The sequence below is a fragment of the Embiotoca jacksoni genome, unplaced genomic scaffold (genome assembly GCF_022577435.1).
Source record: "Embiotoca jacksoni isolate LCO1_2020_lvr unplaced genomic scaffold, fEmbJac1.0.p SCAF_4, whole genome shotgun sequence".
Classification (NCBI taxonomy): domain Eukaryota; kingdom Metazoa; phylum Chordata; class Actinopteri; family Embiotocidae; genus Embiotoca; species Embiotoca jacksoni.
Genome location: NW_027185392.1, coordinates 19537690 through 19550131, shown reverse-complemented (window position 1 = coordinate 19550131; position 12442 = coordinate 19537690). Strand labels below are relative to the sequence as shown.

The 12442-nt window shown below is 39.9% G+C and overlaps 2 protein-coding genes across 3 annotated transcripts; one reads left to right on the top strand and one right to left on the bottom strand.

Annotated features, from left to right (window-relative positions):
• The first annotated feature begins 2290 nt into the window (after positions 1–2290).
• Positions 2291–5982, top strand: LOC138209000 (uncharacterized). 2 transcript variants are annotated; one of them, XM_069167301.1, is made up of 3 exons: positions 2291–2445; positions 3632–3896; positions 4855–5982. In XM_069167301.1, exons 2-3 carry the CDS (start codon positions 3633–3635, stop codon positions 5524–5526), a joined length of 936 nt encoding a protein of 311 aa, XP_069023402.1. In that variant the 5' UTR covers positions 2291–2445; position 3632; the 3' UTR covers positions 5527–5982. The 2 variants fall into 2 exon arrangements, with proteins under 2 accessions (XP_069023402.1, XP_069023401.1); XM_069167300.1 differs by having other exon boundaries at positions 2440–2512.
• A 1881-nt stretch (positions 5983–7863) lies between these two features.
• LOC138208739 (G-protein coupled receptor 4-like) lies at positions 7864–9693 on the bottom strand. The gene is made up of 2 exons (XM_069166831.1): positions 9313–9693; positions 7864–8394 (listed from the first exon to the last, which is right to left on the bottom strand). Exons 1-2 carry the CDS (start codon positions 9691–9693, stop codon positions 7864–7866), a joined length of 912 nt encoding a protein of 303 aa, XP_069022932.1.
• Positions 9694–12442: the final 2749 nt, after the last annotated feature.

Genomic DNA, 12442 nt, shown 5'->3' with positions numbered 1-12442 from the left:
TTTAGACAGTAGTTGTAATGGTAAAGGAAAAGATTAGAGATAGGAAAAATGCATTATGTCAATAAGGGTTCTAACAAGTGTCTGAATGTGTGTGTGTGTGTGTGTGTGTGTGTGTGTGTGTGTGTGTGTGTGTGTGTGTGTGTGTGTGTGTGTGTGTGCGCATGTGCGTGTGTGTGTGTGTGTGTGTGTGTGTGTGTCTGTGTGTGTTCACATGTGCGTGTGTGCATGTGTGTGTGTGTGTGTGTGTGCATGTGCGTGTGTGTGTGTGTGTGTGTGTGTGTGTCTGTGTGTGTTCACATGTGCGTGTGTGCGTGTGTGTGTGTGCGCATGTGCGTGTGTGTGTGTGTGTGTGTGTGTGTCTGTGTGTGTTCACATGTGCGTGTGTGCGTGTGTGTGTGTGTGTGTGTGTGTGTGTGTGTGTGTGTGTGTGTGTGTGTGTGTGTGTGTGTGTGTGTGTGCACATGTGTGTGTGTGTGTGTGTGTAAGGCTGCCCCAACTGGAGAAGTACTGTGTGGTTTTTCATATTGAAATTCTTCACAAAGAGGAAGTGGGCTGACAGCAAGCCACAGATAAAAGAGGAATTCAAACTTTGTTGATGAAGAAAATGGGGTAAAGTGTTGCAGACAGAAAACATAACAGCTGAGGAGTTCAAATGTTTTACTGCAACAAAGGTGGTCTTTCTGAACATTGCGCTGTATGTCAAAGCACCTGACACTTTTTTCACCACAAGGTGTATTTATTTATTTTATGTATATAGTTTGGGTGTGTGTGTGTATTTGTACATTGGTCTTTATTTTTTTATACTTTAAAAAAAAAAAAAAAAGTGTATCTATCCTTTTTTTTTATCGTGTGCATGTTTGGTCATTTTGTTCTTATGTGCTTACCTTTTTTTTTCTCCCCTAACTATATTCCTGTGCTGCTGTGATGACTGAGTTTCCCCACTGCGGGATTAATAAAATCTCATTTTATCTTTTAATCTACGGGCGAGTCTCTTCCTTCTCTGCAGTTCAAGGCCGCCCTCACATGTCCAATCTTAAAACTACAGATTTTAAGTGTCACAGCAGGCAGCTTGCTTGGTAGTAAACTCTGACAATTATTGTGGCCTAAAGTTTATATTAGAGGGCCCTAAAGCAAGAGTCTTGCTCAGATGTAACAGGCCAAAGGATTAATGAGTGTGTCTAAAAACATCCTAAAGTCTTAACCTTCTGTCATGATGTCATGGTACACTTTGTCAGCAGGTCATATAATTCATTTGTCCTGACGCTGCATGCCTGAAATGAGCTTCCAAAAAGAAGGTAAAACAAGTCTTTTTAACTAATGTTAATTGGTTTTGCATGTTTTAGTCCAATTAATGACGTTTTTAAAGACAAACGTAGGGATGTACACTTTTACCATTTATGGCAGAATTTTAGAAGAATGAACATTGAACTTTTACAGATTACCTGCGTTATCTGTTTTTCAAAGTTAGAACATCTTTTTGTCATGTTTTTTGGTAGCTACCAGTAGTGGCAGGAGTAATTCTTTCTTTGAGTAAATATTGCAATGTAAAATTACGTTGTACTACAAGTAAAATTCCTGCATGAAAAAAATCCCACTCTAGAAAAAGTACAGTAGCCGCAAAGTGTAAGTACGAAACAAAAAGGAGGCTATTGGTCCCTGTGACTGATATATTATTATATATAAAATCATTGGGTTATTAATACTGTAAGTACATCTATTTGACAAATGACAAACATCAGGTTGAAGTTTGAGGTTCATACCAGACTTGAATTGTCACTGCTTTGCAAAGAAGCCACTTTGTGTCTAAGGAACAGGTTACTTCATTGCATTGCATTGTCACACATTGAAAGTGCAACTCTGACAACACTAAAAGCGAACAGCTGTCCACCATGATGGATTATCGGCAGGCCCGGAGCACACTGAAGAGACACTGCATCTAATTTCCCCTCGAGACGGGATGTTTACTGTGATGAAGGGGACTGTGCCACACAATTCAAAAACAATAATTATAGTATCATAATTGTCATTCTAATCCAGTATGCAAAACTGTGCAAAAAAAAAAAAAAAAAAAAGGCACGAGCTGCAGCAGTCTCACCGTTGCTGCATGCAGGCAAAACTAATAAACACTTCTTTTTTTTTTTTAAACTCTCTTCCTGAATGTAGAATCTGTTAATTTCCATTAAAATATCTTCTTGGGGATGCGTCATAGAAATATCACCACATCCAACAAACTGCTGCGCTGCAGGGGGCGGTAACTGCGCCTTCTAGTCGGTTTGCAAAGAAATCTACCAAAAGAAGAAGCTGTTGTGAAATGAGTGGAAGTAGGAGGCTTGAGCAGCAATGTGTGGTTTTTATTTCTCGGTTATAAGTTCATTTTAAATCTTCCTCTTTTCTTTTTTTTTTGAACACTGGCTGATGCGGCTGGTTCGCAGCAGAAGGAAGCAGGTCGGTTTCAGCACCTCGTTTTACTTCACTGCTGCTTTATGTTGTTTACAAGGTTCATTATGAGAAGGTGGGTCAGAGGAATGAACGCGAGATATCCACGTCGGCGTGGCGACTGTTAAACTGAACTTCATTTCAAAAGCAGGTGTTTTATGGTCGGTTCATTGAAGTTAAAGCCAATATTCAAATCTTATTAACATATAATTGACGTCATTAGTATTCAAATTTTATTTTCAAGTAGCGCACAACTGTCGAATATAAGGTCATAATAATGTAGTTACCCACAATAAATTACCTGACTAAAATAAATATTATGGTCTGTTTTAGTGACCGTACGGCTTCAACATGAGCCCTCGCGCTCCAGCCTGCCGTCACGTGTGCCTGAGTCACAGATGTGTTTTCAAAACTCAGCCCCGGATGGGGATCCGGAGCTCCTTCAAAATAAGATCAACAATATCACTACAGTTACCTGAGACTGATCCGGAGCTCCTTCAAAATAAGATCAACAATATCTACAGTTACCTGAGACTGATCCGGAGCTCCTTCAAAATAAGATCAACAATATCTCTACAGTTACCTGAGACTGATCCGGAGCTCCTTCAAAATAAGATCAACAATATCTCTACAGTTACCTGAGACTGATCAGAAAAGTACAGAAAATACTAATATTTACTGTATACTTACCATTATTGAACATTGTTCTTATTCTGCAGCACAAAACATCATGTGTATGTTTGCTGATTTGATTAAGAAATCATGTGGCTGGTTGCCCTTCGAAATATATATATATAGGCTTTATTAACTTTGAATACATTTCTTATTCAGAAATATCACAGACTATTATAAAACATAAACTATTAATGCTTGAAAGAATAAATTTTTTTAAACAGTTTTTAAGGACTGTCGACCAGCAAAAAACTTTTAGAAGAGTTTTATTATGATTCTTTTCTTTTTTTAACTACATCAGTTATATTTTTTCAAAGTTCTACTTAACAGTTATATAAATATTTTTTTTTTTTGCATTGAAAGTATTACATCACCTTTTTTTTTTTTCTCGGACAAACTGTGGTTTAGTAAACGACTACATTTCAATAAATCCAACAACATTAACGCACATCTTTTCAAATTTGGTTTGCTTTTGTGTGCCTTCTAATCTGGCGGCGTGGCTCTCTCCCTCCCGGCTCCACAGCATGTTCTCCACTCCTCATCGTCACGTCATCTGGGAGTCAGAGGGGCTGGTGGCCTACCTCCATCCTCGGCCCTGGACCCCCGGCTCCGTTATCCTGGAGAGCGGCACCCCCGGCCGCCCGGGAGGCAGCATCTTCCACCTGGAGGAGTCCGAGTTCTCGTCCTGGCTGTCGGGGGCGCGAGCCGTCGCGGAGCTGCTGTGTGACAGGCTGCGGGTTCGGAGGTGTGCGCTGGTCAGCCGGCCCCACAGAGGCAGACCTGCCCAGGTGAGGCTTTGTCGAACAGTGGGCACACTGTTGTACTGCACAGTGCCACCAGACAGGAGCGGGGATTCAGACAGCCACTGCTCGCTAATATAGTGTCACCACCGTTCAATTTGATATATTATCAAGCACAATCAAGCATTTCTATCGAATTTTATTCTCGTCGTGGTGGGAAAAGCCTCCGAAGCAACTCGAGCCTGTTGAGGGGTGTCGTTTGTAATATTATTAACTACTGAGAATCAAGAATGGAAAGAAGCCTATACATTATCCTTCCTATCCTTTTAGTGAAACTAAAATAAAGTTTAATATTTGATCAAATTAGATATTTATCCATCTCAAAGGGAATTCTTGTGCCAGACATTGTTCAAATTCCAACAGAATAAGAATAAAACAAAAGAGTAATAACACCTTTGCCCAATAGAATAACAATAAAAGTAAGATCAATTTAGTGAAATAAGTACACTGGAATAGAAAGGTTATATTGGACGTGATGTCGAAAAGTAATATCAGCAATGATATGAAATGATCATTCAGCAAAAAGTTATTATTGCTACCTTTTCAATTTCCCGTACATTTGACTTTTAATCTTTTAAAGAAATAGTTTGACATGTTGAGACAGTTGTACGTCTGTATATTTATGTCTGCGTGCTAAATATGAAGCTCCAGCCAGGAGACTGTTAGCTCAGCTTGGCATAAAGAGTTGAACGAACACATTACCTCGTGTGTGTTTAACGTACACAAACCCAAGTTGTGGTTCTACAGGGATGATGGGCAGGACTTTCTCTCGGTTGGGAACGATGTCTTCTTGCTGCCTCTGGAGGTCTCCTGGCAAACACAATGAATGTACCAGTTTCTTTGAACCACAGCTGCACTGGTCAGGAGCCCACACCTGTTTTAACTTTTGACTGAATGTAAATTTCAGTTTGTAAACATACATGCATGTCCACTGTGGTCGCTACAGATCCGTGTCCTCCCCCTGCACGGTCTGGATGCAGAGTGGCGCCCTCACCTGGCCGGAGAGGAGGAGCACAACGCCCAGGACCCGGGCTACTGCAGCTCTAAGACGGCCCCGCGGTGGAGTGTCTCGAGCCTCACTGAGATCCAGACGAAGATTCGAGCCAAGCTGCCGGTCCCTGACGTCCCACCCGATCTGACTTTCCTCGGGGACGATCCAGCCCACCCGGGCCTGTTCTCCCGTATTGTTCGTGGGGAGGAGCAGCAGTGGCGCGTATGGGAGGACGAAGGACACGTGGCGTTTCTCACTCCTTTCCCCAACTCGCCTGGGTTTACTGTGCTGGTACCTCGCCGACCTTTGACCTCTGATATATTCAGACTAGAAAAAGGAGATTATGAGGAACTGGTGCTGGCTGCCAAGAAGGCGTCGCGGCTCCTTGAGGAGGGGTTGGGCGCCTGGGGGGTGGGGCTTATTTTTGAGGGTTTTGAGATTGACTACGCTCATGCCAAGCTGATCCCCCTGTTTCAGTCCTCACCTTCGGGGGCAGAAGGTGACACCTTGAAACCACCGTCTCCCCAGTTTTTTCCCACCTACCCCGGATACGTGACCTCAGAGGACGGACCTGAAGCCAGCTCAGACAGTCTGAAGAAGACACATGCTCAAATTACTCAGATTTAATGGACTTGTCCGATTCCTACTGAGACGACCAATGACACGTTTCACGTTGTCACTGCCATCATTTTTACAGTTTTGTTTTTTTTTACTTTTCATTTGTATATCAAAATGGCCAAAGTAGGTCCAGGTGATCTTTGTATTAGAGTTGAATTAAAAAATAAATTTCATTGGTTCAGAAATCAAACATCTCATTAAAAGTTGGTAAATATTAAAAAGGCTTCTGTCATTGATAAATGACTCTGAATTACACATTTACAGTATAGAATTATTTAGAAGTTAGATCCATGGGACTAATACATTTATCTATATTGTATATATTTTGAATAAGCCTTTTTCTTTTTATTGACATCAGGAAGTATCTGATGTGTAAAATCCACATTTTCTAATCAAGACATGAAATACAAACACAATGCTACACTTACATTCTTCAAGCAGATGTACAATAAAGTCTGATCAAAATGAAGACTCATTTATGTCATTCATCATATATTAAAATTTCAAAATATTCCAAAAGTCACTTTCTTTATATCCATTTGAAAGAAAGACTAAAGATCAGCCGCAGACATAAATAAGATTATATTTTGTAACACTATCACCACAACTGATTTAAGTTGTTCTCTTAAATCACCTGTTTAAATTGTTTTTTGTCAGTTTGCTAAATAAAATCTCTTGAAAGTGGTCGGAGGTGTTTAATTAAATTGTGCTATACCATCATTAGATTTATTTTATGAATTACAGTGTTAAGCATTTAGTTTGTTAACTTGCATAATCTACACAGTCACTCATTACATAGCTGCTAATTGGTCCCATTGTGTGTTTCTTTTTCATAATTAATAACCAGCTATAAGTGTTTAATCAGTGTTCTGTAAACAGGCGCTGCCCCAGGCTGTCATTAAAATGGACTAAAAGACTAGTGGGGGTTTCAATTAGTGGTTGCCATGGGAGACGCGGAGAGCAAATTAAACTCTTCGAGGAATAATCTGCTACGATTAAAATTATTTTCACTTTTTCTTTTTGTTGGAGTGCTTATGTTCACCCGCAGCTTCATCTATGTCTATTACGGTTAATGATCTTTTTACTGGAATGTCTCTGGGAACGTCTCTAAGCCCGCTGGTTGCAGGTGTAAGTGGCGTCAATAGGAGAAACAAGAGTTGTTTCTTACTATTAAACAGACCTACTAGATTTGATAAGATCTATCTCTCAGTGTGACCTACAGTGACTTCATGGTTAGATCATAGACTGCCTCTAATCTTTTTATTCGGAAGGACCTGCACTTATATAACTTATATAATGACGTATGATGTTAAGTCGGAAATGTTAATTCTTTCACACCTTTGTGTTTGCTGCACTGTATTATCTTGACATTGTGTACTTTTCGGCTCCGAAGTCAGTGAACAGAGAAGAAAAAAAATACACCAGAGTTACCTGATTGTAAAACTAATTTTAAGTAATCTTTGCAGAAACCATATCTAATCTAGCTGAAATTTGGGGGGAAATTCTATCTATCAATAAAAACTGTTGTTTCAGTGTGTGTCCAATTCAACTAGTTTTAGAAACTAAACCATATTTTGATAACAGCCCATGAAATTAAAGATGTCAGTTTTGCCGTGTGCCCTTAAATTGATCTTATAAATTAATTTACAGTTTAATACATTCAAATAAGCTGATTTAAAGTAGGTTTAACTCATAGACTGTATATCAAAGGGTTTTACTGCATCAAATTGAAACAGCATGAGTTTAATTGGAGGCAAATTAGCCTGAAATGAGTGTTACTGCTACGGCACCAAGCTATTTATTTTAGTAGATTTGTGAGTTTAGCAGTTTTTCTCTTTATCGTGACATTTAGTAATGTAGTGGATGAACAGACTAAATTATCAAGAAGTAGGAGTATACATATATTTTCTTCTACAGATGGCAGCTAGGGTGAAAAACAGTCAATTTTGTTTCCGCTTTAGTTAAGGCGTTATCTATCTCTCAGCCTGTAGCTCTTCTGCCAGCTATCAGCAGTCAGCTGTTGGGTCCACAGTTTATATTTGGATTTGCAGAAAAAGTGCAGTTTGTCCAGTTTTTTTTTCCTCGCTCTATATTTGTTAGAGTGAATGCGTTAAAGACATTTTACACATTTAACTTCATAATATTGTTTTATATGGAAAACTAACGCCAAAGGTTTTTGTTAAATAGTAGCCACTTGGCTTTGTCGGGCAGATTTGCAGTTTTCCATGGTATTGACTGTCTGTGGTATAAAAATAATAAAAAAAAATGGTACAAGCAAAGTCTTCTTCCGTTAACCATAGCGGAAGAATTTTCAAAGTTAGCATTAATTTGCTATTGGAGGCTTGGTTACACCTTGACATCAAGTGGCTTCTTGGAGAACCCCCACCTGCAGCACCCGCCGTCCACACGCTCCATCTTTGTGATATAGAGGAGGGGCTCGATGCTGCAGCTCAGATCCATGATGGAGAACACGCTGATGCTGATCTGACAGCGGAACGCCACAAACGTGTAGTACGACACGAAAGGCATGAGCGCCACGGGCGGCAGGTAGTTGGACACAATGATGGTCAGGATGATCAGCACCATCTTCAGGGCCTTCTTCTTCACCGGGTGCATCTCCTCCTTTCCCGCCACAGAGCGGCGGAGGACCCAGATGATGGAGATGTTGCAGAAGACCATGACTGCGAATGCAAAGAGGATGACTCCGCTGAAGACCTCATTGACGCTCATGACTCCCGCGATGCACTTCGTTAGGCCGTAAGCCAGGATGAGGCCCCAGACCACCACAGAAATACCAACGCGGATCCTGTTGTCGCGGATACCAGTGAACAGCACTGGGTGGACCACGGCTATGTAGCGGTCCAGACAGATACACACCTGGGGTAGCAGACAGGAAGACGTCGGTTACAGACGATTGGAGGCATTTGTAGTTAATTTCAGCCTAAGTGGGTCTGTACAAAGTTGAACAAAATCACTTTACCAGAATTTTAACCATTCTTTATCGGAGTATCACAATTAAAAACTCATGGATAAATTGATAAGAGCATAGTGATTAAAGGTCAAAGGTCGAGGTCACCGTCTCACTGAATCCCTTGAGTCTAAACAAACATAGATTTAAACTGCAACTTGAACGGTTGGCGGAGGCAAACAACCACGAGGCAGCAATCTTACTTTATTTATATGCTGCTGTGTTGAATATTAGTACAAATAGGAAATATAATAATAATGGAACAGGAAATCAAATCAAATGTAAATAAATGAAAATAATTTGTCCAACAAATGCAAGTGAACCATAACCTCATCACTGTACCCTCCTCTTTTAGACTTGTTCCGTGCCAAACTGATGCAAACCTACATATTATGCTAGATTGTTAAAATTATATTAAAATATGTTTTTAAAAAAAAACAATAGTTGTAAAGGCACGAGGTGACGATGGTAAAACTAAGAGCACCTTAATATCATATATCAACCTTATACAATATATGAGCAGTATTACATCTAATTACCATTACAGCTCCAAAAGTTCCCCATATTAATTTGGTATTTACATAAAATCCCTTTGAGATCACTAACATGTAGTTCCTGGGCCCATTAGTGAGCTTCACAGGAACCTACAGTCAAGCAACAGTCTGAGAGAAAACCTGTTGTACAGCTATTTCTACTCAGCTCGAGGCTCATAGAAAACAAACAGGCTAAACACCATCACACAGTGGACACTTTAGCTTTCTTTATAAGATGTAGGATTTGCTCTGCTCTGGTGGAACAAAATTGTATAATATTTGACAAAAACTCACCAGAAAGAGTGGTGCTACATCCTTGAGCCCATATGCAAATCTCTGGAAGTACCAGATGCGACTGTCGCCCAGCAGCAGCCGGTTGACCATGTCTATGGGCGTCATCAGGCAGAAGTAAGCGTCTAGGATTGCCAGGTTGAAGATGAAGATGTCTGACGTGGAAGCGTCACTTTTCTTGGAAGCGATCTGCCAGATGACCAGGACGTTGCACGGCGTGCCCACCGCCAGGTTGAACACCTTTACCCCAAAGTAGAAGATGAAGCCGTAAGGGGCTACGGCACACACTGGGAACTGGTACCACGGTGGAGGACCGTGGGGACTCCCGGGGTTGGTAGAGTTCTCATGAAGGTTGATGTCAGGAATCTGGGTGGCGTTGAACATTGTAGGGAAGAAGTGATGATGCTGGAAGAAGGGTTTGGGATGCTACGAGAAATAAAGCAGAGTAAGGTGTTAATGTTCATTATCCATGGTAGGAGTTATATAAAATATCTTACCTTCACAGGGTTCACGGTATCGTGCAGAACTGTACTGGATCACAGGGGCCAAGTCTTATAAATGTACTCCACAGAGTCTAATGCCACTTTTTGATTGGTCCAGTGTGAGATACAGTTTTTTTTTTTTTATCCCTTCTGAACTTTGGGTCTGATGCAAGCTGTGATTGGTGAGTGCAGCAAAACAGAGCGATTGAGACGTCTTCAGTTATTGGATAGTTTGAATGTGTACAAAGGGGCGTGTTTAGGTTGAGTTAGATGCAGTTGGCTGTGTCCATGTTGCCAAGTTTGTCTTGTCTTTTTTGTGGGATGACTGTAACGTGTTTAAGTTCATAAGCATGTGCTTATTCCCAGTGGTTGCATTATAAAGTTATACATCTTAAAGTTTTCTCATGTCGCCTGCCTGAGGTTTCTTTTTCATTGTTCTCATTTGTGGTTGATGTTAGGCTGAAAAAAGCAAGCTGATCCTCTGTCTGCTCCTGTGGGTACTACAGTTATATCTACGGTAGCACTGCAGCTGAATATTCATCTCACTGATGTAACTCCACACTGTAAACAGGTGATGCAAGGTAAGCATAAATGAGAAATCTAATGCAAGTTGTTACTAAAGTGCCGACTAAGTGTTAACAACGAAGGCCCTGAAGGGACTAATAAGCCATGACAAATAAGTTCTTATATAAATTGTCCTGTCCTGTGTGTTACGTAATATCTTTCATTACATAACTAACAAATTCACATATGACTTTGTGGCTCTGGACAACCCTGGTCTAAAGGTTTGGCTTGAGATGTGAGCTTAAGGTGTCTAGTAAAGGAAGGGGACTTTATGGGAAAGAAAGATCTGCAGTTAGTGGATCTCATTCTGTAGTCAGAATGTCTTGGCTTCAGTTTGGATCCATAAAAAAAATGTGCTAGCTAGATTCACCCAACTTTATGTAACTGCAACATACTGCATTTGAAGGCCCTTTGGCTTTGGCCTTTTTCGAACCTGGAAGCTAAGTCCATTTTTCATATAGAGTCAACAGGTAGAAGTCGATTTCAAACACCTCGTGTCCAACTTATGTACATACATGGTACAAACTACGAGATACAATTTTGTGCAAGTCATTTCTCGACTTTCAATAAAACAGAAGTCAATTACACATAAGCCAATGCCATGTCGGGTCATGGTGCCAGTCATGTAAGAATTAAAAGAGATGTAAAAAAAAAAAAAAAGAAAATAAGTAAACTGCTTATTTAAACCCCAGTGACATAATTTATAGTGATATAGTGATTGTGAATTAAATTCACATTTCTGTTGCTGGTGTGCAGTAAAAGCAGTCACCCTAATGGGAATGCAGATGTGTTATTTACTGAAGTGATAGAGTTCATGTGGCATAGAGGCATGACTGTGGCCCAAGACATAATACTTAACATTTCTCAATAGCAGAGTATGGTAAACCTTTGTGGGAAATACATATGCTTTAAAATATTAAATTTGAGACAGAATAAAAAAAAACAAGATAACTATTTAGGGTTAGGTTGCTTTTAACTACTTGTAACGTGTGTTCAAAACCAAGTTAGTGTTCATCAGCATTTCTCTTGGGTGTCAGGAGGCCATATTGTTTGTTAAACTCATGTTTAGGATGTGAAGTCCAGAATAAGTTCAAAGGAGCGAGAGGAGGAAGGTATCACTGTATGCAGATGACACCGTCCTTCTGGGTGATTGTACAGCACACAGAGTTGCACTGCATATGTCAATCCAAACAGACTTCACATGGAGATTGTCATCATGCATCATCTGTCAGTTTTGACTGTGGGTATTCAAATGTAGGCGATAAATCTCCATAAAGAGCTGAGTTTCTATCAGGAGCTTTTCTGTGGTCGTTCAGTCCACTGACCTCTGCCTGAATCCCTGGACTCCTAGAAAAGAACACTGGGATCTCTAAAAGGTAAAACAAACAACTTCAAAAGTGTTTTAATTTGTAGAAATCCATGAAGGTTTTTTTCAAAGAGGAAATGCAAGTTTTACATATCTGTAACAAATCTATGGATTTAGTAGAAAACTGGTGGAGGCAGATGGCTGCCTACCGATGAGTCTATATTCTGTTGGAGGTTTCTTCCTGTTAAAAGAGAGTTTTTCCTTACCACTGTTGGGTTAAATGCCTGCTTATGTGGTAAATGTTAAATGAATGTGTTTCCCTCTATAATATTGTCAGGTCTTGACCGTACAACTATAAGGATAACAAGGTAGAACTGTGCATCTTTTCTGTGTTTCCATTACTGTTCCGTTATAGTGTACAGCTTACCATTAAAAATAGTTACTTTATTGACAGATACCTCATTTACAAAAACTGCTTTGTTTGACTGCAGGAACATTTTATGTACTACTCGTTTTGAAAACATCTTTTGTATCATGCACATTGTGCATGTTTGCATTCACACAAAGACTAAAATTATCATCTATCTGCAGGATGTTTTCATTTTTTACATATAAACAAACATTAAAAATGTAAACTGTAAGCATGTGTTTATTGCAGTGACTGACTAAAACATTAGTGTATTGAAGCCATAAACTGTTATAAACAGCTGCTAAAAGTCTTTTCCAAATTTGACACATATGGTGAACTGAAAATAAAGTGTTTGGAATTATTATTGATTAG

Excerpts from the sequence above, each read along its gene's own strand:
- LOC138209000 (XM_069167300.1), top strand. The coding sequence starts at position 2,484 with ATGTTGTTTACAAGGTTCATTATGAGAAG. Across the intron at positions 2,513-3,631 it reads ACAAGGTTCATTATGAGAAG|CATGTTCTCCACTCCTCATC; the intron begins GTGGGTCAGAGG and ends CCGGCTCCACAG. Across the intron at positions 3,897-4,854 it reads ACAGAGGCAGACCTGCCCAG|ATCCGTGTCCTCCCCCTGCA; the intron begins GTGAGGCTTTGT and ends TGGTCGCTACAG.
- LOC138208739 (XM_069166831.1), bottom strand. The coding sequence starts at position 9,693 with ATGTTCAACGCCACCCAGATTCCTGACATCAACCTTCATGAGAACTCT. Across the intron at positions 8,395-9,312 it reads ATGTAGCACCACTCTTTCTG|GTGTGTATCTGTCTGGACCG; the intron begins GTGAGTTTTTGT and ends CTGCTACCCCAG.